At 37.0% G+C, this 24825-nt stretch overlaps 1 protein-coding gene across 1 annotated transcript in view; it reads right to left on the bottom strand.

The window, feature by feature from the left end:
- LOC100581529 (PH and SEC7 domain-containing protein 3) overlaps positions 1-24825 on the bottom strand; it is a 122058-nt gene that overhangs the window by 18012 nt on the left and 79221 nt on the right. Inside the window, exons 4-7 of the mRNA XM_030810062.1 lie at positions 22131-22325; positions 21949-22029; positions 18720-18832; positions 16754-16812 (exon numbers count right to left, since the gene is read on the bottom strand). Coding sequence (XP_030665922.1) covers positions 16754-16812; positions 18720-18832; positions 21949-22029; positions 22131-22325 — 448 coding nt within the window. The remainder of the gene's footprint in view (positions 1-16753; positions 16813-18719; positions 18833-21948; positions 22030-22130; positions 22326-24825) is intronic.

The following is a 24825-nucleotide window of genomic DNA, read 5'->3' as shown; positions in this document are numbered from 1 at the left end:
GGTTGTATAGACCTTTCCACCATGGAACATGGCCTGTAAGGTTTCTGCTAAGAAATTTGCCATTAGTGTGATAGGAATACTCTTCCATGTGACTTGACCCCATTGCTGTATTTAGAATTCTCTTTTTCTTGGACTTTTAATAGTTCAACTATAAAGTGGCATGGAGAAGACCTTTTAGGGTAGAATATATTTGAAGATCTTTGAGCTTCCTATGTCTAGATGTCTGTATCTCTTCCAAGACTTGAGAAGTTTTTACCTGTTAGTTCGTTAAATAGGTTTTCTATGCCATTACCCATCTGTTCTCTTCCAGGAAAACTGAAAATTCCAATATTTCGTCATTGTATGTGTTACATAAGCTTTCTTAGTTTTTTTTTTTAGTTTTATCTGCTCAGGTTATTTCAAAAGACCTGTCTTCAAGTTTACAAATTCTTCTGCTTGATCTAGAGTCTGTTGTTGAAACTTATGATTATATTTTTTATTTTACTCTTTGAATTCTTCAGTTTCAGGATTTCTATTTAACTTCTTTCTGACATCTTTGTTGAATTTCTCATACAGATGGTGAAATGTTTCTTTGCATTGTTCATCTGTTTTCTGTAGTACCTGGGTTTTCAGAAATATTTTGAATTCGTTTGCAGGTATTTCATAAATTTTTTTTTAATGTTGGCATCTGTTGCTGGAGAATTATTGTGTTCCTTTGAAGGTTTCATGCTTCCTTGATTTCTCATGTTTCTTGTGTCCTTACATTTATATCTATGCATCTGGTGTAACATTTGCTTCATCCAACTCTATGGATTGGGTTTTGAAGGGAAAGACATTTTTTTCTATAGAGCTATCTATAGTGTTGTTTGGGTAAGGCGTTTTGGCTTCGATTCTGGGTGGGAGAAGCAGTGCAGTCTCCATATGACTTCTTTGACTATCTTTAGCATCAGTGGTGTCTATGAGTTCCTCAGTGGATAAAGCTGTGGCTTTTAGTAAAGGCTGTAGTGAGGCTTTGCTAGTGAAAGGGACACCAGGCAGCCCAGTTCTTAGGCAACAATGATGGCAACTCTGGGATGGATATGCAGGACCTCGGTCAACACATGTGGATATTGGTAAAAGCAGGTCAGGCGGACCAATCCTTGGCCTTTGAGTGGATTGTCTGTGTGCTAGCAGTGGCAACAATGGGCTGAGTGAATGGGTCCTCGGCCCTTAGGTAGTATGCATAATGTCTGCAGCTGCAACAGCAGCAGAGGGCTATCTTGGGGCCCCAAGATACAGCTTTGGGTGCCAGCAGTGAAGGTATAAGTGGCCTAGTGGCCATCACCGAGCCTCCAAGTGGCACGCAGGTGGGTGGCACATGGCTGTAGGCAGGGCAGTGGCAGTCTCACTTGGTCATGCTATATAATCCTTTTTATATTTTGTTGAATTAGTTTTGTTTTTGAATGCAAGAAATATTCATAAGGGATATCCTTATCATGACTTGTCTCATTTTGGTATCAGCGTAATAGTGCCCTCATAGAATTATTTGAAAAGTGTTCCTCTCTTTTTCTGAAGGGTGTAAAAAAACTGATGTTAAAACTTCTTTAAATGTCGATGCAATTCACAAGTAAAGCCATGTGATCTTATGCTTTTCTTTGTAGGAAGTTTTCTGATTTCTAAACTCTTCACTTGCTAAGGATCTATCCAGGTTTTGTTTCCTTTTGAGTTTCAGTTGTTTTTATCTTTCTAACAATTTGTTCATTTCATGTAGGTTATCTAGTTGGACCATATTCATTTACAATATTTATTTCCATAAGGCCAATAGTAATGCCCTCTTCATTACTGATTTTAGTAATTTGAGGGTTCTTTTATTCATGGTCAGTCTAACTAAACTTTTGTCAGTTGTTGATCTTTTCAAAAAATAAGCTTCTGATTTCATTGCTTTTTCTCTATTACTCTTCTATTCTCTATTTAATTCATCTTTGTTCTGATTATTCTTTCCCTTCTTTGGACTGAGTTTGCTTTTGTTTCTTTCATTAGGTTAGATTGTAAATTTGACATTTTTCTAAAATACAGCAATTTAGAGCAATAAATTTGCAATTTGGCAATTCATCAGCTGTATACCATAAGTTTTTTATGTTGTATTTTCATTTTGCTTTTTTTGTTGTTGTTGTGACGTAGTCTCACTCTGTTGCCCAGGCTGGAGTGCACTGGCATGATCTCAGCTCACTGCAACCTCTGTCTCCTGGGTCAAGTGATTCTCTCACATCAGCCACTCGAGAAACTGGGACGATAGGTGCATGCCACCATGCCTGGCTAATTTTTTGTATTCTGAAGTAGAGATGGCATTTCACTATGTTGGCCAGGCTGACCTCGAACTCCTGACCTTGAGTGATTTGCCTGCCTCGGCCTCCCAAACTGCTGGCGTGAGCCACTGCAACCGGCCAACATATTTTTATTTTCATCACTATCTTTTAGTTCCTCTTGTAAATTTTTTTGGACCTATTGGTTATTTAGGAGTATATTGTATGACTACCATAAATTTCCTTTAACTGATTTCTAATATCATTCTATTATGTCCAGAAACATGTTTTGTATGTTTCCAATCCCTTTTTGCGACTTTTGGCCTATCCTTGAGCATTTTTCAGGTATACTTTAAAGATTACCCTCCTGTCGTTAGGTATCTGTTAGATCTAGTTGGTTTTTATGTTGTTCTAGTCTATTTCCTTGTTGATATCCTGTGTGGTGATCCTAAGCATTATTTAATATACGGTGCTAATTTCTCAATAAAACAACTTCTCCCTCCAATTCTGTCCATTGTTCTTTCATGGCTTATTATGTGTTCAGAAGGAATAAGACTTTTTCCCTACACTCATACACCACTCAACACAACAGTCACTGAAGTATGTGTGGGTTTCTCCACATACACAACCAATTCTCCAGCAGACACCAGTTGGGTGTTTTATAATTCAATTATAACACTATGTATCTGCTGATTTCATGACATCACACAGGTTAAGGGCTCAGTCCTACAAGGGCTCAACCCCGAGTTTCGGATGTCAATTGGTAGCAGTGGGTTGTCAATTATACTTCTCACCAATCAGCTATAAATGGGGGTTTGCAGGATCATCTATCTGGGTTTAATTTACTAGGAGGGCTTGCAGAACTCAGGGAAACATTTATCCCTTTAATATCAAAGATATTGCAAAGGATATAGATAAACAGTGAGATAAAGAGATACACGGAGTGAGCTCTGAAAAGGTCCTAAGTGTTGGGGCTTCTGTCCCTGTGATGTTGGGATGCCCACCTTCCAAGCACATAGATGTACTTGCCAACCTCGAAGCTCTCCAAACCCCATACTTTGGGTTTTTACAGAGGCTTTATAACACAGGCATGGCTGATTAAATCAATGGCCAGTGGTATCAACTAAATCTTCACCCTATTCTTGCTCTCTGGAGGTGGAGTGTGTGCGGAAGGAGGGGAGGCTGAAAATTCCAACCCTTTCATGACATGGTTGTTTCCCCTAACAACCTGTCCCCTTGCTGAGCTTATCTAGGAGCTCACCAAGGCTTGCCTCATTAGAATAAACGATGCTACTATCATTCATCCAAGGCATTTATGAGCCCTGTGTCAGAACTCCTATCACTCAGGAGGTCCATTTCTAGAACCAGGAGCAGAGACCAACTCTGTATTTCTTATTTATCATAGTATCACTGGGGCTTATATTGATTGGAAGTGTTTATCACCTTGATGAACTGACCCTTATTATAAAATGTTCTTCCTTGTTTCTCAGAAAAAATATCTTACCTAGACCTTCTGGATAGCTTGCCTCAGATTCTATATTAGCACGTGCTGCCCCACCAAGCATTTTATGTTATGAAGACACTTTCTTTCCTAAAACTTCATGAACCAAGTTCTCCCAGCTTCAAACTTTTCTTCTGCAGCTTCCTCATCTCTCTCAACCTTCATAGAAGAGATTAAGGGCCTTGCTCTGGATTAGGTTTTGGTGTAAGGGAATACTGAGGCTGGTTGGATACCCTATCTACACCACTAAAACTTGCTCTGTGTCAGTAACAAGGCTGTTTTGCTTTCTTATTCTTGTCATCACTGGAATGGCACTTTTAATTTCCTTCAAGAACTTTTCCTTTACATTACAACTTTATTAACTGTTTGGTGCAAGAGGCCCAGCTTCTGGCCTATCTCAGCCTCACTAAACTTATTATTTCTAGGTTTTGATTTAAAGCGAGACGTATGAAACTCTTTTACTTGAACACCTACAGGCCATTCTAAGGCTATTAATTGGCCTAATTTCAATACTGTTGTGTCTCAGGAAATAGGGAGACCTGAGGAGAGAGAGATGGGGGAATGGCCAGCCTTTGGCGCACTCAAAACAAATATATTTATCAATTTAGTCTGCCGTCTTATATGGGGATGGTTCATTGAAAAATGGCACTGACAGACTCGCTTGACGCAGGGTTCCACCAACCTTCACTTTGTTAGGAAAAATGTTCAGTAACTGCAAAGCGTAATAAAGCAAAGGATAATAAAATGAGATACACCTATACTTCAACTTACAATAAAAAGTTTCCCTGTGGTCCCAGCTGCTCGGGAGGGGAGAGTGAGGCAGGAGAATGACGTGAACTTGGCAGGCGGAGCTTACAGCGAGCTGAGATCGTGCCACTGCACTCCAGCCTGGGCGACAGAGCGAGACTCCGTCTCAGAAAAAAAATTTCCAAATTTAAACTTGAAGAAAAGATACTATTTTTAAAAAATTCTTTTGGGAGATTCATGAACAAGATATTTAAAGGCTACAGAGTCAAACGTGTTTTTTCAGGATACCATTAATTTCTACTTCAAGGAATTATTAAAAACATCATTTAAGTAATAATTGCCATATTTCATAACATTTTAAAACAGTAAAGTCCATGAAGCTATTTTGGTCTGTGAAATCATACCTCATCCTAAATTCAGATTTACTTTAACTGCTTATTTGGCAGTGCCTTCTGTCCAATTTCAACAGTGACCATACCATTATCTATGTCAGCACGAAGATACCAATTTGACTCACGTGGACTTTGAAACAGCCATTAGGAAAAATAGCAGTTAGGTGGGCAAGATGGATATATAGATTCAGACCAACAAAAGCCAATTCAAATACTTGGAGTCCTACGCAGTAAGCAAGTATTAGTACAATCATCCAATAGACTGTACCTTAATTTTCCTTACCGGTTCAGAGAACAAAGATAATGTGGTTTTCTATGTGTTAAAAATGTCCAACCATTCGAATGCTTGACTAGCTGAAGCTGCTTTTATCTGTTTATTGTGCTCCTCTGACTCACTGATAATTCTTCTAGGCAAGAATTATTAGGAACAAAAGGTGAGGAGTCGGATCAGTCCATTTTGCTGTTTACTGGCACATATTTAAATACCTTCCTTCCCCTCAGGCCTTTATACCATTTCCATAGGGAGTAAAAGTAAAATGAAGTCTTTGTCATCGAGAAACACTCCTCATGATGTCTGGATTTTTTTCTCCTTGTCATGTACCAAGCTGTCTCAATTATTTTAAAATACTATTATTCAGACAAACACTACTCAATCAATACAGCGAATTCTAATCAGTGATTTTGTATCTCAAGGATTCCTAAGTATCCAAGAGAAGTTCATACACTATCACAGTTCCATTCATTTTCTTCCCAGATTAGTTTTGGATAACTTTGCATAAAAGTAGTTCTGCTCTGAAACAAATGTTGACCAGTTGCTTGCCAATAAAGTACTTTAATAATACTTTTTCTTATTTTAAATTTCTTCCCATTAAATCAATAAAGCATGGAGATTTGAAAATGCCTCCTGATGCATTGAGAGGTATAGAAATGGTACCTTGAAATCAATACATTTTCTACCAAAACAGAAGCAACTAAAGATGAAGCTCTGGATCATTACCTTTAAAATCAGTGGGCATTTTAATCAAACTTAAAAAATATCAAATTACAAAATAGATGACCAAGTGGAAAATTAAAAAAAAATTCTACTTGGAACCCCAAAATTCCAGGCAGGCCCAATTCTTAAATATTTGGCTAATCAATGTATCATCCTTAATGGGAGCAAATATTAATCAAAAGTCAGAATACTCTCTATATCAGAGGCTTACGTCATCCCGCAACAATTTAAGGCTATTCTCTGCAGCGACAATATTACCATTTTCAAATGCTTTCTTACGATAAAAAGATGTTTTCTCTGTTTGTTCATTTAAAGGTACATTAAATGCCCTTTAGAGCAAAGTTCCTTGATAAATTTATCATTTCTGGAAAAACTTATCCTCAATATGTTTAATACATTCCCATAAACAATTTTTAGTAAAGAATTTGGGGAAACAAGTGTCCAAGCTCTAGCAGGTTTCATGAACTAAGGGCAAGAGTCCACAACAGACAAATTCTGTAAATTTCCGTAAAGGATCAGAGAGTAAATATTTTAGGCTTTGCAAGTCATATATTCTGTTACAGTTATTCAACACTATAATTGGTGTGAAGATGTAAACAACTGGGTATGGCTATTTACAGTAACACTGATTTACAGAAACAAGCCCCAGACGGATTTTGCCTATGAGTCATAACTTGTCTACCCCTTGTCTAAAAGAAAACCAGAAGGAAGTGGTATTGGTACTGAGGACAACATCGTGAGTGAGCAAGGAAACAGGTTAGGCATCCTGATGTATTCCATTCTCCAAATGCAGGTTTTTGCTTTGTTAAAATAAAGGGCACTCTCCCCCGACCGTAAGAGAGAAGCAGCTCCCAACTTCTGTTGCAATAATGAGAGCAAAGGGGAAAGTGAAGATGGAGAATTTCATTCGTATCAGGAGCAGCTAGAAACCGTATACAAGCTCCAGCACCAAACTCAGCAAGCAGGTGACCAAATCTTTGAGCGTGCCATCCCTGGCAATCTGGGCAATGTAACCTTCTACAAAGCTCTGACCATCGCCTAACTTAAAATCAGCCCTAGGAGAGCTGCGAATAGGCCAGCTGTGTCAATCAGGTATTCACTAAGAAAGCTGACAACAGCATATACTCTGATCCGGAGGTTGAAGAATTAAGCACAATGATTCTAAAATTCTTCATTTTTGATAGTGTCAGGTCTGGACACTTTGTGGAAAACGTGCTTTTGGAGAAACTAAAAGCCCTCATCATCCACTGGTAAAATCTGGCTTCATAAATCTCAGGATATTAAAAACACAGCAGGCATACTCTCCCATATGACAATTCCACGTCCTCCAACCTGTTACAATAAATGGTGGAAAGGCATACTACTGATTTGGTAATTACTTCAGTTATATGGCTCTGCTGAAAGCTCCTATTTTGCTTTTATTTTGTATGCTTTGCTATCAAATAAGTTTGATTATGCCATGCTGCCCTCAGGTGTCCATTTCTTTTTAAATGTATGATTGGTGGGCAAAGGAGGACCCTTCGTAAATTTTAAAATCAGGACTACAGTGGATATTCAATGTGGTCTTTCATAAACCCTAATCACAGAGCTCACTTAAGAGCTAAAAGCTCAACATTTAGGAATATCTGACATGTCACTGGGACTTTTCTCACCTGTCCTATAATATCCTGCCTTTGAAAAAGGAACCACAGTGGTAAAAAGAAAAAAAGGAACTAAAAATAGTACCTCAGCCCAGTGGTTCTCAAAGTGTTTCAGAGATACTGTTCCAGATGTCCATGAGGTCAACCCTATTTTTATAGTAACACTAAAAACAGTTTTTTCATTCTCTCAAATATACAGTAGTTTTCTAGAAGATACATGACTTCTGATACACTGCAACCAACTATAAACAAAAACAGATATGAGAATCTAGCCATCTTTTGCTAAGCCAAATATAAAAAGATTAGCAACAATTTTAAGTGCTATTCTTTAATATATTTCTCACTTAGGAAAGTATAACTATTATTCATAAATGTGTTATTCACTTAATAGCTTTTTAATGATTTAATGCAATTTAAAAATCTTAGTTTTAGTTCCAGATAAATATTAATATGTAAACAAAAGATTTCGGGGGTTCTCAAAAATTTTAAGAGTATAAAGCTATCCTGGGACCAAAAAGTTTGAGAATATTGAAATATCAGACTTCTATTGATATTTCATGGAAAGCACTTCCCCTAAAATTTGAGAAGATAAACACACCTAACTCACTGTCAAATTACAAAGACTAACCAAACAATTTTTAACTTGATTGCTGTAGCAGGACAGGCATTAAAGTAAGCAACAGGATTGGAAACAAGAGTCACGGGTTTCAGCCACCCTCATCCTCACTCCTCCCTCCTTCCTCCACAATCCATTTGCAGGAAGTAAGAAAGAGCGAAACTGACTTAGAATTTGACCTGCTTTCCTTGATCACCTTCTATAACAGAACAGTGCCAATGTAAAAAGCTTACAATGATAAGAAGACTGAATAATGTATAAGTTAGATAATATGAGATCCCTCAATGAGCCCCACTGACACAACTGATTAAACCTACCCTGAGGTATTTTCCATATATAAACCTGTTCTAAAAAAAGCAAAACTACCAAAAGTGTGAGGCTAGAGGGTGGGGAAAGGGGACAGGTGAAGGAATAGAGGATGGAAAAAAGTAAAGACGGCTTTCATTCTGAGAGGTCATAGAATCCAACAAAATTGACCACTGCACAATTAAACTATGGCATACTTAGATAAGGATTCCTATTAAAGTCTAGACCATTGCCAATATGACAGTAAATTATATTCTCAAGTTCAATTTACAATTCAACATTTTTAGATCATGATATTTTTCTTTTTTCTATTTTTTTTTTTTTTTTGAGACCTAGTCTCACTCGTTGCCCAAGCTGGAGTGCAGTGGAGTGATCTCGGCTCACTGCAAGTTCCGCCTCCAGAGTTCATGCCATTCTCCTGCCTCAGCCTCCTAAGCAGCTGGGACTACAGGTTCCCGCCACCACACCCAGATAATTTTTTGTATTTTTAGTAGAGATGGGGTTTCACCATGTTAGCCAGGATGGTCTCTATCTCCTGACCTCATGATCCACCCACCTTGGCCTCCCAAAGTGCTGGGATTACAGGCGTGAGCCACTGCGCCCGGCCGACATTCTTCTATAAAAACATTTCAACAGCTAATGGTTAGGTTCTCAGGCTATTCCCTATATCCTTATTATGGAGACAGAAAGAGTAGTGGTGAAAATGAATGCCAGGCCCCACTAGAAACCCTCTGCAACTGTGAGATCTAGCCCTGATTCTTCTCTTAGGACCACTGAGAAGCTCCAGAGATGACAGCCTTGGGGCCACTGTGTCTGGGAAGCTCCAAGTCAGGTAAAAACATAGACCAAAAGCTTCTCAAGGTGATAAGCAACCTTGGCGAAGTCTCAGGATACAAAGATCAATGTGCAAAAATCACTAACATTCCTATACACCAAAAGTCAAGCCGACAGCCAAATCATGAATGAACTCCCGTTTGTAACTGCCAACAAAAGAATAACATATCTAGGAATATAGCTAACAAGGGAAATGAAGGACCTCTTCAAGGAGAGCTACTAACCACTGCTCAAAAAAAATCAGAGATGACACTAACAAATGGAAAAACATTCCATGCTTACAGAAGACTGGAAGAGTCAGTATCATGAAAATGGCCATACTATCCAAAGCCATTTATAGATTCAATGCTATCCCCATTAAACTAGCATTGATATTCTTCACTTAATTAGAAAAAAACTATTTTAAAATTCATATGGAAGCAAAGAAGAACCTACACACTCAAAGCAATGCTAGGCAAAAAGAAGAAAGCTGGAGGCATCATGCTATCTGACTTCAAACTGTACTGCAGGGCTACAGTAACGCAAACAACATGGTACTGGTACAAGAATGAACATACAGACCAATGGAACAGAAAAGAGAACCCAGAAATAAGACCGCATGCCTACAACCATCTGATCTTCAACAAACCTGACAAAAACAAGCAATAGGGAAAGGATTCCCTATTTAACAAATGGTGCTAGAAAAACTGGGTAGCCATATGCAGAAAACTGAAACTGGATCCCTTCCTTAAACCATATAAAAAAATCGACTCAATATGGATTTAAGACTTAAATGTGAAACCCAAAACCAATAAAACCCTAACAGAAAACCTAGGCAATACCATTCTGGACACAGACATGGGCAAAAATTTCATGATTAAGATGTCAAAGGCAATCGGAATAAAAGCAAAAATTGACAAATGGGATCCAATTAAACTGTAGAGCTTCTGCAGAGCAAAAGAAAGTATCAGAGTAAACAGAATGCGAGAAAAATTTTGTAATTTATCCATCTGACAATGGTCTAATATCCAGCACCTACAAGGAACTTAAATGTATAAGGAAAAAACAAACAATCACATTGAAATGTGGGCAAAGGACATGAAGAGACACTTCTCAAAAGACATATATGCGGCCAAGAAACATGAAAAAAACCTTAATATCACTGATCAATGTCACAAATCAAAACCACAATGAGATACCATCTCACACCAGTCAGAATGGCTACATTATTAAAAAGTCAAAAAACAACAGATGCTGGCAAGGTTGTGGAGAAAAAGGAATGCTTTTACGCTATTGGTGGGAGTGTAAATTAGTTCAACCATTGTGGAAGACAGTATGGTAATTCCTCAAAGACCTAGAACCAGAAATACCATTTGACCTAGCAATCCCATTACTGGGTATATATCTAAAGGAACAGAAATCATTCTGTTATAAAGATACATGCATGCATATGTTAAATGCAGCACTATTTACAGGAGCAAAGACATGGAATCAACCTAAACGCTCATCAAGGGATGAATAAAGAAAATGTAGTACATATACACCATGGAATGCCATGCAGCCACAAAAAGGAATGAGATCATGTCCTTTACAGGGACATGGATGGAGCCAGAGGTCATTATCCTTAGTAAACTAAGGCAGGAACAGAAAACCAATTACCATGTGTTCTCACTTGTAAGTGGGAGCTGAATGATGAGAACACATGGACACATGGGGCAGAACAGCTCACAGTGGGGCCTGTCAGAGGGTGGAGGGTGGGAGGAGTGAGAACATCAGGAAGAATAGCTAATGGATGCCAGGCTTAAGACCTGGGTAATGGGCCAGTTAGAATGGCGATCAATAAAAAGTCAGCAAACAACAGGTGCTGGAGAGGATGTGGAGAAATAGGAACACTTTTACACTGTTGGTGGGACTGTAAACTAGTTCAACCATTGTGGAAGTCAGTGTGGTGATTCCTCAAGGATCTAGAACTAGAAATACCATTTGACCCAGCCATCCCATTACTGGGCATATACCCCAAGGATTATAAATCATGCTGCTACAAAGACACATGCACACGTATGTTTACTGCGGCACTATTCACAATAGCAAAGACTTGGAACCAACCCAAATGTCCACCAATGACAGACTGGATTAAGAAAATGTGGCACATATACACCATGGAATACTATGCAGCCATAAAAAATGATGAGTTCATGTGCTTTGTAGGGACATGGATGAAGCTGGAAACTATCATTCGCAGCAAACTGCTGCAAGGACAGAATACCACACACCTCATGTTCTCACTCATAGGTGGGAACTGAACAATGAGAACACATGGACACAGGGTGGGGAACATTACACAACCCCTGTCATGGGGTGGGGAGAGGGAGGAGGGATAGTATTAGGAGATTTACCTAATGTAAATGACAAGTTAACAGGTGTAGCACACCAACATGGCACATGGATACATATGTAACAAACCTGCACGTTGTGCACATGTACCCTAGAACTTAAAGTATAATAATAAAATAAAATAAAAAATAAAAAATAACAACTCTGCAAAGTATCAAAATACAAAAAAAAAAAAAACTGGGTGACGGGATGATCTGTGCAGCAAACCACGTTGGCATTTGTTTACCTATGTAACAAACCTGCACATCCTGCACATGTACCCCTGACCTTAAAGTTAGAAATCAAAAGATCTTTGCAAATAATAACTTAGGAAAAAAAAAACCAGGAAAGACAAGACAGACACGGCACCAAGGAGATAGGAGAGAGGACTCCAAAGGAGAATGCAGTGCTGGCACAACAGAAATTATGACCACGGCTGGAATCTACAGCAGGGGACAGCTCAGAGAGAAAATTGAATGCCAACAATAGCTTTCACGGCAGACGGCATCACCTTTCAAGGCAGAAGGCATCACAGATCCAGAGAAGCACAGACAGAAGAGGTATCCACAGGGAAGATATTATCCTGCAGGACGATAAGAGGACTGCATGCAAATGTCCTTAAGGCAGCTGTCAGTTACAATAGTGATCATTACGGATGCAGAGTGTTCTTGAGGATATTAACTCTATGAAGTTCATCAACTTCATGGAAGTCTGTGATGTTTTTGACAGTGAAAATATAAAATATCATAATACGAAGCATTAAATTTTTAAAATAATTTTTATAATAGTCATTTTCCACTACTGATAATAAACCAAATATTTATCCAGTATTTAAGATTCTAGGCTCCTAGAAAGCCAATGCAATAATTAAGTTTACAGATTAGAAAAGAAATAATGAATTCTTACAATCTATCTCACACTGAACTCCACATTTTTTTTAACACTGTTCTGTTACAAAACCTAAACATACTTTCTTCCTTGACTATATTCTTCTCCCTACAAGTAAGTTGTACTAGATGTGGTTTTAACCCTTTCCAAACTCATAACCCAACACTAAAAACATTAGTAAGGTCCTGCCTCATACATTAAACTCAGACCACAGGGCATGACACTCAACATGCCCTGAGTATGTCAAGGGTAAAGTATATGTAGGAGGCCCAGCCTGAGAAAGACAGCCACCTCTAAGAACCACAACCAGGCTCTTATACCAACTGCACATGGTGGGTTGGCTCCTGCCAATACTGGAGAACAGAGGGATGCTGGATAAAATTGCTGCTGAAAATCTCAAGCCTTGATGTTAACAGGTACATTTTGTCAAAAAATCTTGATTAAAAATAATGCCCTGGCTACTGCCTCTTACCATGTCCTGACCTTGGCCAGCCACTGACTTGTGTATCTCTTGTGACTTTCTAGTTGTGAAACTGGGCAGCTGACTATGCTCCCATCTATCTCACTCCTCACTGCTATGCAATTCTATACTTCACCCTCCTACCACCTTAGAACACCAGCCCTGGGTGATAATCCTGCCAGGATGGTAGGAACCTGACTAAACTATGACTGAAGTACAAGCAAGCTAGTTAGTGGTAGCAAACAGAACACATTTGAAGATCCATCCAGAAAGGGAGTAAGTATAAACTTATTCTAACATATCAAATCTTATCCATACCATTTCAAACAAGGTTTAAGAAAAAGACTTTCAACTCTTTCCTTGTTGATAGTTCAAACAATATTCAATAAAACTTAGTTCCAATACAGCAAAGAAAGAAACTCTAGAGTTTAAGAGAAATGTATCTGTATGTATACAAGTTTAATTTACATACGTATTTTGTAGATAGAGGCATTTCAAAAATAAAACAAATTATATCGCAAATTCAACACATGACTGCAATGATAAAATATTTAATTTAAGGGAATAAACTACTTGCAGACAAGTAAAAACAAGTAGATACTCTTGCTAGGAAAATGATAAATCCGTCACATTTTTTTAAAAGCAGGTACTGAATTCTCCCCCCAAATATTGTATATACTTCAGACTGCTTTTTATCTAGCCTAATTACAGAGGTTTAATATAACCCAACATGAAATTAAAACACCTCCCCAGTGTTTTCCCATCATAGCACCTCAGCAACCTGCTACCATGTCTTCAGTGAAACCTGACTAATGAGGTCAGCCTACCCAACACCAACAGAGAGGATATTTGGCTTCCATGAACATTGTCTCATTCACCTCTGATCCTTACCCAAATAGCAAAGAGTATGGAAGGGAGGAGGCACACACACACTATATATGTTTGTTGAAGGGGAAAATTAGAAAAAGAAAGGCATTTCAACATGTCACATTAGCTAAATATAAGTATAATATTAGTACACATGCCATTATTTTATTAGTAAGGAAAATAGCAGGCCAAACCAAGGCCTATATCAATGCATTTTAAGTGCATCATTCCTTAGAGTAAAGGAAAGGTTCACCAAGAGCAGCCAAAACAAGTTAACCTCCCCATAGGGGAGTCAGCCCTCCTCATAGGGGAGTCAACCCTCCCCTACTGAAAGCATATGAGGACAAGCTGGTCTTGACACTTCTTAGAAAGATCATGCTGCAGTATTGCTATTAGACACAATGGTAAGGGAAAAAAGAAAAATGGTTCATTAGTGTACTCCCCAAAGAAGATTATTCTGGCATTGGATCAAGTAATGGGTGGCCATATTCTAGGTTAGTATAGCATTAAGGAGAAGGAGAAAAGGAGCAGAACAGTAGAAATAATTCATTTTATCTCCTGCATGATTTGATTTCACAGGGGCCATGCTAACAAATCAAATAGACACTAAAACAACAACAAAAAAATCAGGCAATCATGATGCAAGAGAAGCTACATCCAGAATTATCGATTAAAAACTTACCACCTAGAAGAATAATTTATTTTTAAAATGAATCCAGAGGAGAAAGATAGAAGAAACATATTTACATGGTTAGTTCTTATGATAGCTACTATATATTCAACAGACTTGTAACAGCATGCATTACAGAAAACTAATACGTCAAACCTAAATAGACAATCCCAAGTATATCGCACACATTTTTAAAACAGAGAACTTATCACCAAACACATGATGCTGAATATGACAGAGATTCACTGTTATTGATAATTTGCTTCCTCTTCTATCAGTAATTTTGCTACTAATGCCAATTATTAATTATCCACGATTGGCCTAACTCAAGGTAATATTAAAATGTTAATTTATATAAACTCTCTTCCATTCCCCGTTGCCAGGAACCAGGATGCTTCACCTAATCTCCTTACAATTCCTTATAAGTCTAAAGAAGAGCAAATGTCCTATATTTGCAGCTCTAAACTTGTAGCTACTGAAACCTGGGTGTCCACAGCTTATCTAGACATCAAGCATGCTGAGATATTTAATAAAAAATAACATCTTTATTGGTTGCTACATTTCAAGTTATTATGATTCAGATACATGCTTATGTACAAGTATTATTAAAGCTATATTAGCTTTTTAAAAATGCAATCTAGGATTCAGTAGAAACAAATCACCAAAAACGTGACAAAAGCTCTAAGAGATCTGCAACCTTTAAACAAAAATTGCAATATTACTGAATTTTTAACGTTTTCTCCGTTAACAGATGCTAAACGTACAACTCTTATGTTGATGGAACCTCAAAATATCTAGTGTGAAGGGAATTCTTCATGCTGGTGATCACTGACTTGATTCAATGTTATATGTGGCCAAACACACTCAAAATTGTCTCCTTTGGCCAGAAAGGCTAAGGCAAAGAAGGGTGCAAAGAGCAACTGCTATCACCAAACAGGCAAAGCAGTGAAAACTTGCTTGGCCAGTAACACGAAAAAAGTGGTCACGACAATCCACTGACTGGCCATCCCTTTAACAGGCTGGATGAACATTAGACTGTGGTACTCATGTCAAGATTCACACTGTGAAATGCCTGCATTTCCACATGGTGTATTAGCCGTGCTATATTGCCCAAGAATGCTTCCTGAAAGTATCTTTTTTCTTTTCATCTGTATTATCTCTGGACACATGCTACCTATGTTTACAAGCCACTAAGTGATTCTAAATTCACCTCTTATAAATGGCAAAAAGAACTTTCTAGTTGAGTATTTTGAGATATGTTAAAACGATGTTAAAATTAGGATTCTATCACTGTATCTCCTCTTTGCTTTCTGGTGGTGGAACCCTTTCTCCCTGAATCCCTTCCTCTTATAACAGCTAGTCCAACTTAATGGTCCCACAGAGCTCCATGCTTCCTTTCTTAAAAGGGAACACTGTATTTTCCAAAAAAGGAAACTACGTCACTAGCAGAATATCTAAATATCAATTTTTACATGTAATTTTTAAATAGTAAGATATATTACACCAAATCAAGGGATAATATACTCTATGCAGACACCTGATTTTCTCTTCAAAATAAAATTACAATTCATTAAGTATGGATTAATCTGTATTTACTTAGAGCAAAAATTACTTCATAATCCCAACTTCATTTATTTTGAAGAGTATTATGAGGAGTTTGAGTAAATGCTAAAATTCTACTTCTACAAAACTTGCAAATTTATATATAATTATACATTTTAACACTTTATTTTCTATCTTAAGTAGATGATGAGACAGTAATTAGGTTATTTTACTATTTCAACTAATAAAAGACTAGGTAAGCTGAGGAGCATAAGAAAGGCTGAGTTATTCGACTCAATATGGTATGTAGTGAAAACACAATTCACATTTTCAGATCTAATTTATATTCCCTCCATCATTATCTATCAACTGTAATTCTCAACCCAAAAACAAAAACAAGTAAAAGCTCTGTCTGCCATCTACTGGACAAAGAAGATACAGAACACACACATCACTGCTAAAACAACTCCAGACACCAAGACGATGCATTTAAAATCATACTCTGTGCTAGCATGTGAAATAAAAAAAATTATTTCTTTTTTCAAAGATTTCTTTTTATTCACCTGCCACGGGAACCATGTAGAGAATGAGAAACAGGGAGGCAGAAAATAAATGTGTATGAACACAAAAGCAGAGATAAGCCCGACATGTTTTGGATCTAAGTTTCACAAATCCACACTTACATGGCCATGTAGATCGGTATTAAGAAGCATTATTGCACAGGTAAGGCAATGGACTCCATCTAAAGAAAGACACAAGAAAAAAAAAGCATGAATTCGCTTTTCACTGTTGGACTCCACCTTATTATCACTAATAGGATACATTCAGAACCTACGAAAACAGTACTGTGCTAGGTACAATTAGTCCTGTTTTAAGAGACAAAAAGTGGATAAGAATAATTTATAGAAAGAACCTCAATGCACAGAACTGGACTCCACTGTTGATAAGTTGTTCTTACCTCTGGAGGACTATTTGGTAGTAGATATGTAAAGCCTTGAAACAATGTCTTTTGATACAACGAATCAGCTTCTAGGGCTTTGCACTTCAGCAATAATTAGGGATCTATACATAGTACAAGGATATCCAGACAAGCATTGCTTACAATGGGAGATGAGTAAATACGAGCCTCCAAAGACACATTTCTGTTAGGTTAAAGTCATATAAAAATGTTCTCCAAGTAGAGTTAGGATTCTCATTTCCACACATTAGAATTAGTTGTTCTCATTACTCTCACTCTGCTAATTCTCTATACAAGTAGAGTAGACAATAGCAGTTTCAGATGCAGTAAAAATCTTATCAATTTATGCTAAATTAGAAGGTCTAATTATTGCACTCATAAATTAAAGCCAGGGTATTTTTAAAAGTAACTTCTTTAGTATAGTAGGTGATTTCTGTTATCAGTGTCTCTAAATAGATGCTACCAAATGGCTAAAAGTATATTTATTCTAGCACCATTTTATTATCACAAGTTCTACATATATTTAAAACAAATTCTTGAAAGTATTTTAAGAACTCAGCAGCCAACTCTCAAATATCTTTATCAACAGCCAATTAAGTACACGAATCTGTATTTCTTATTTTATCCAAGAATGTAAACATCTTAGATTTGAAGAAGGTTCTAATAAAAACAGCCCACTTTTATCTCCTTCATTCTCTTGTCAGGGCTAACAGTAACACAGAGAGTGAATAACTGGTCTGAATAGCATCAGTTTACCAACAGGAATGTCACCTTAATCAGGTGATAAATTAACTGTGACTGCAGCCTTGGAGATGGAGGGAAGGTAGAGGCAAGCACCTTGGCCAATACCAAGTACATCATCCAGGTTAATCGGCAATACTGAAGCTAAGAGGTAATTACTATTTCTTGTGAATCTAGTCTCAGTGATTTACTCCATAATTTGTAAGATTATGAAACATTTTCCAGTCGCAAGTCAAAGTGCTTGACTTCAAACACTAAAAAGTGTACTTTATTGCAGGAATTGAAACGGAGGAAAGATCTCTCTTCGCAAGGTAGGTCCAAAAATAAACAGTTTACAATTAAGTCATTTACTTTGTAAAAATACTGTAATAACCATAAACTCATAGTTTATTAAAATCCAGCAAAAGTTTGTGGTTGGTATCGTTACAATTAATATCAAACAAAAGCACCAGAGACACAGCACAACCACCAGTGAGATTTGTTAATGTTTCCAAAACTAACCCCAAAACTCAGGATACATGAGCTTTCATCAAGAAACGCAGAGACCAAATGTAGAAGAAATAAGAAAACTGAAATTTCATTTATTACATAAAATCCCAGACAAACCATGAACAATGTAAAGAAAGTATGCTGTCACACTAGAGAAGTAGAAACCAAAACAATTTAAATAAGAGTGGGATATCGCGCTGTCCTTAAATATTATGCTTTTAAAGAATATTTGATGACATGAGAAAATGCTCACAATGAAATAAAAAGGCAGCTAAAAAACAAAACTCTAATGCCAATTTGACATTAAATATTAAATAGACTAGAATGAAGTAAGCAGAAGTGTTAATAGTTATCACTAGGTAATTGAAGATACACAATTTCTGACAATAAAATTTAACTTTCATAATAAGGAAAATAACCATTGATATAAAAAAGAAATTCAAGGATTTGTATCAGATTACCTTGAGAAGCAATGGTATCCGGGTTACAATAAAAATATCTATTGGAGAAGTGTATTAAAACTCTTTCTCGTTCTTGAGTTTCTCCCACAAGAGAAAATGCTTTAAAGAAATACCTACAAGTGAATGAAAAATTTAAACAGTGAAATTTTAGAAAATGCTATCACACTCTTTCATAGTTAAAAGTCAATTTATATAAACCTAAGATATTAATTATACAAAGTAAGATATTATAAAGTTATTTCCCCCCAAAAAAATCATTTACTAGATAGCCGTTCAATATAAATTTTTATTAGTATTTAAATTCTATAAAAAGCACTTTGGGAGGCCAAGGCAGGTGTTCATTTGAGGTCAGGGGTTCAAAACCAGCCTGGCCAACATGGCGAAACCCCATCTCTACTAAAAATACAAAAATTAGCCAGGCGTGGTGGTGGGCGCCTGTAATCCCAGCTACTCAGGAAGCTGAGGCAGGAATCGCTTGAACCCGGGAGGCGGAGGTTGCAGTGAGTCGAGATCGCGCCACTGCACTCCAGCCTAGGCGACAGAGCGAGACTCCGTTTCAAAAGAAAAAAAATGTCCACTTAAAAGATGACAGGGTGATAACAGAGTGGTCAGCACATCAAGAAAGCCTTGGGAAGGTAGGTAATTTCCTCATTATGACCAAGTGTCAAGTACCCAATTTTAAAAGGTCAGATTAAAAAAAAAGACCACTTAAGACTCAATATATCATCATAAAGCCTATGTTTTAAAACTCTATACGCATCAGGGTGCTTCTGTCATTTTGTTACATGACTGTCATCTCTGTTATAGCCACTATGAATTACATTGCTGTGTGCACAGGAGATTTCTGTTAATTTTGTCTATTATCACATTTTAACATTAATTTGTTATAGGAGGAGGAAATTGGGAGATATAATTTATTCCTTACATAATGGAATTAGTTTACGTATAAAAATATCTTTAAATTATAGGAAGTGTGTCAAAAACCACACACTAATCTACTTGGAGTCCCTAAGAGCACTGTTTGTTTGAGATGAATCCAGATGACCCTCACTTGACAATGTAGATTCATTTTCCTAAACATGAGATAGGAAGGAAAAAAAAATCATTCAAAATGTCTAAGAAATCTTACTATGGTAAGAAACATACCATAAACCTCATTTCTATGAAAATTTTGCCTTCTTATTATAGGTATAATTAAGGTTAACAAACTATATATTGACAAAACTTTAATTTTTCATAACTTTAATAAACTACATGAGAATGCAAGGGAAAAACATAGATCTTTCATCCACTGATTAACTGTTTTTGTTAGAAAATCTGAGTACTTTTGCTGCATGAAAAGAGCCCCATGATAAATCACTGCAGTACTACCCTCCAGCCCAAACATCCTCCCTTCACCTCCGAGGCCTCAGTTTCTTCATTTGTAAAATTAAAGGGTTACACTAGATGATCTCAGAATTCTTCCAGACACGGACATTTTATAAATAGTGTGTAAAATGAAATGCTGACTAGGTTTTACCTTCAGCTACTTAGAAACCTGTAATACAATATAATGTAAAAAGTGAGAATCAGTGAGTTTTAGACACCTTCACTTGAAAAGGTCAGAAAAAGTGGATATTGTTGGAAACAATTTTACAGATACTTTCTACTGATTATGTTGACATTCATTTTTATTCCACTGGAGAGTTAATTCCAAAGCATCACCTTAAAAGGCTATTGGGGCTGGGCACGGTGCCTCATGCCTGTAATCCTAGCACTTTGAGAGGCCAAGGCGGGTGGACTGCCTGAGGTCAGGAGTTCGTGACCAGCCTGGCCAATATGACAAAACCTCATCTCTACTAAAAATACAAATAATTAGCCAGGTGTGGTGGTGCATACCTGTAGTCCCAGCTATTCAGGAGGCTGATTCAGGAGAACTGCTTGAACCTGGGAGGCGGAGGTTGCAGTGAGCCGAGATGGCGCTACTGCACTCCAGCCTGGGTGACAGAGCAAGACTCTTCAAAAAAAAAAAAAAAAAAAAAAAAAAAAAAGGCTATTGGGCTATAGTAAGCAAATGCTTAGGAAAAAAATCTAATTCTAATTCTACAATCTATAAACTGTGTGTGTGGGGGGTGGGGGCGGCGGTGTTGAACTGATCATTCAAAAACCAAACTCCCTACTCAAAACAATTGAAAACAGGATCTTGAAGAAATATTTGTATGCTCATGTTCACAGTAGCATTACTCACAATAGCAAAAGCATGGAAGCAACCCAAGTGTGTCTTGAAGCTGATGGTGGTATATATAGTCCCCATAATGGGGTATTACTCAGCCTCAGAACGCAAAGAAATTCCGATATATGCTACACGAATGAACCTTGAAGACATTACGCTAAGTTAAATGAATCACAAAAAGGCAAATAATGTATATATCCATTTACATTACAGTAGTCAAAATCATCGAGAAGAGAAGTAGAATAGTGTTTGCCGGGGCTGGGGGAAAGGAGGGGAAGGAAAAAAAAAATCATTGTTTAATGAGTATGGAGCTTCAGTTTTACAAGAAGAGAATAATGGAGATGGATGGTGGTGATGGTTGGACAACATTATGAATGTTTTTAATGCCACTCACTGTATACCTAAAAATTGCTAAGATGATAGATTTTATGCTACCTGCATCCTACAACAATAAAAAAATGAAAAACAGAAAAACTCCTACAGATGGCATTTTTTTATCCAGATTTGCTTTGCTACCAATTGTTTACCATCTGAACTCAGGCTTACTATTAGGTGTAGAATATCAATTCATGTGTCATTTCGTTAAATGAATACATTTTTCTTACTCTTTGCTGTGTTTAATATCTATAATACAATTTGAGCTAAGTTCACAAAGTACAGGCTAAACGTCCCAAACCCGAAAATAAGAAATCTAAAATGCTTCAAAATCAGAGATGCTCCAAAATCTACAACACTTTTCAGCGCTGAAATAAGGCTCAAAGGAAATGCTCCCTGAAGCATGTCAGATTTTCAGATTTGGGATGTTCAGCTGGGTAAGTATAACACAAACATCCCTAAACATGACAAAATCCAAAATCCACAACACTTCTGGACCCAAACATTTTGGAGAAGGAATACTCCACCTATACCTGGAAGTTTAAAAAAAAAAAATAAGATTCTAGCTAGAAGGCATTACTTTCTCCTCTAAGAACTAATCATTTGAAGGCAATGAAGAGCAGCAAGGAGGCTTAGTAATACCTGAGTGACTGATCCAGCGTCATTCCTGTAAAATCAAAAAACTTCAGATATTCTTCCGCAACTAGTTTGCTAAATTCATTGCTATAAGAAAACAGAATAGACTTGGTTATTGAAAGATAAACTATTTAAAACACACACAAAACAGAAGAGAATTCTGACTCCAGCAATGGGTGAGAACGTACTTCTTGCCAAGGTGTTTTGCGACATCTGATCTTTTGAATCTGTCCAGCTGATAAAGGCGTTTGGCCAACCTTTTGGCTGCTTCCACATTGCTGCTGGTACCATTACTGAGATTTTCTGGGGTCTCCTTTTCCAAAATTTCCGTGCTCCCCATTTCGGAATGAGCTTCTAGCCGTGTTGTTTTCACCCCAGCATTGCTATGATAATTGATAACGAGAGAAAATAATAGATTTTTCTTAAATGGCAAAAAGGAAAATAGCTGATGAAATACTAATAGTTTTCTTTTAATTCAGCTACACTTAGATGAGATCATTCTATGTTTAAATAGTCATAAAAATAGTTTCAGTTACCATATTTTAAAGAACTAAAGAACAGATTGCCTAAATCTTAGGCAAGCAGTTCCCAAACTTTTTGGTCTCTAGACCTTTACATTCTTAGAAGGACTCCACTTCACTTATGCGGGTTATACCTACTGATATTTACCATAGTAGTAATGAAAATAGAAACATTTTAAATATTCACTCACTTAAAGATAAGTCTATTTTGTATAACTAATACTATAAAGATACAACTATTGTTTTCCAGAAGAACTAAAATTTAGTGAGACAAATCACAGTGTTTCACTGTTTTTTAAAAACAAAAATTTCTTTAACAGCTGGTTTACTACAAGACAGTTGGATTCTAAGAGCCATTTCTATATTCAACCAGTAACAATGTATCATTTTAGTTGAAGCGCATTAAGAAAATGTGCCCTCACTCATATTTCATTAGAAAAAGGAAATACTTTAATATCCTTTTCAGATAATTGTGGATATTCTTTTTTGATACAACACCAAAATGAGACAAGTGGTAGTTTCCTAAAGTATGTTCTTACTTGCAATATGGAATCGAAAATTGTGTCGATTAACTTTTTGTACTCTTACATTAAAATCTATCTTGTATTTTGAATGGATCTTTTCACCTATACATGATTTTGTAACATCACACATTGGTTATTTGCAAAATTTGTATTGACACATTTCATTATAAAACCTTAAAAAAAATCATATTCACTAACGTCACCATTAAAGTCCAAGTATTGGTAAGCTGCCAAACCTTTGCTGGCAGATATAAGTTTTCCAAAATCCTAACTTTTGTTCAAAAGCTCAAATGTAATCATTTGCTACAAACTACTATCAGCTGTTTTCCTTAAAGTACTAGGCTTACTCCATTTTCAAGAAAATGTTTGCCAATAACCATAGTTTGTCAGTCATTCTCTCAAGGAAAAATGACATTAAATTTAAAAAGTGACCAGTTTTAACCCCAACTTAAATGACAGATGAATGTTTTTCCTGGAGACTATCAGGAACAGAAGTGCTTTATTCCCATTTTATCACACACAAAATTAAAAAGACATGATCTCAAGCGTTGAAATGAAATAAACTGTACTGGTTTCATCAAGGATTTTTTTTAAAGGTGAAACTGGCCTTTATTTTCATTTTGAGGGCATGACAGTGGAGAATACAATGACTAGAAGGGTTTGGTGCCACTGCCTGAAGTTCTACTAAGACCTCCACTATTGTTTTTCACCATACGATATCAACGCAGTGAAAAAGAAAAATAGTGTTATAATAATTAGTGTAAAACAATTCTGATCTCACAAACCTAACTGAAGGAAGAAAGCTCCACAGGCAACACGTTGAGAATTCCGCCCTAGAAAGGGCTTAAAGACTACAACCTGTGGTCAGGTACAGAGGGGTCTCTTGTATTTGTAACACTGAAACTAATGAGGATACATTAATTTCCAAATCTTTATCTTAACTTGGAAGTAAGACGTGCTCAAGATAAAACGTGCTTAAACGGCCTTTGAACACACTTAGCACAGATGCTAAACCAAGGGCGGTCAGAGTTTTTCTATAATGGACCAAATCATAAATATCGTAGGCGTGCAGGCCACATATGGCCCCTGTCACACATGCTGCCTTGTTGTTGTTGCTTTGTTACAACCTTAAAAAACCTAAAAGCCATTCCAGGCTGGGCTGAATTGGGCCCACGGATGGGAGTTTATCTGCCCTTGCTCTATCCCATAGTTCTTTAACTTGGCTTGCATTAAGCAGATAACCATTTACTGTCTAAACCAGGACACTCTAAAGGGGAAACAGAGATAATAAATCCTTAAATATTCTATTATAATCATTACGAAATACGAAAGCATTATCAATAAAAAGTAGTACTGCTAATGGGCATTGTTTATTTTGGGGTGATGAAAGCATCCTTAAGACAGTGGTAACGACTAAACAACTCTGAATATGCCCAAACCACCGGATTTTATACTTTAATAAAGCAAGTCATATAGTATTTCAATGATCCCAAAGGTGTTTGTCATGTTTTTAAAAATCTGAACCTAAAAATAAGTTGTAAATTTACATCGCGAAATGACAAAAACCACTGTAGCAAAAATAAATGCATTTCTAAGCAGAACTGCTCCATCTTGTCACTTATTCTACCTCATTTACAAATTCCTTTTTCCCACTGCTCTACCAAGGAAGCACTGGCCTTATGCTTCAAGGTCACTGAAAAAGCAGCCAGGGCTCCCGGACAACCAGCTGGTATAACAAGTAGCTGCAGAGTCTCATACTCCCCTCAACCACTACAGGATTAGAAGGAGTTAACTGTCCCTAGCAACTCTTCTTGAAGCACACTTTATCAGCAAGCACC

This window comes from Nomascus leucogenys, chromosome 4 (assembly GCF_006542625.1).
Source record: "Nomascus leucogenys isolate Asia chromosome 4, Asia_NLE_v1, whole genome shotgun sequence".
Taxonomy (NCBI): Eukaryota; Metazoa; Chordata; class Mammalia; order Primates; family Hylobatidae; genus Nomascus; species Nomascus leucogenys.
The sequence above is the reverse complement of the archived record's forward strand: the minus strand, read 5'-3'. Positions and strand labels throughout refer to the sequence as shown.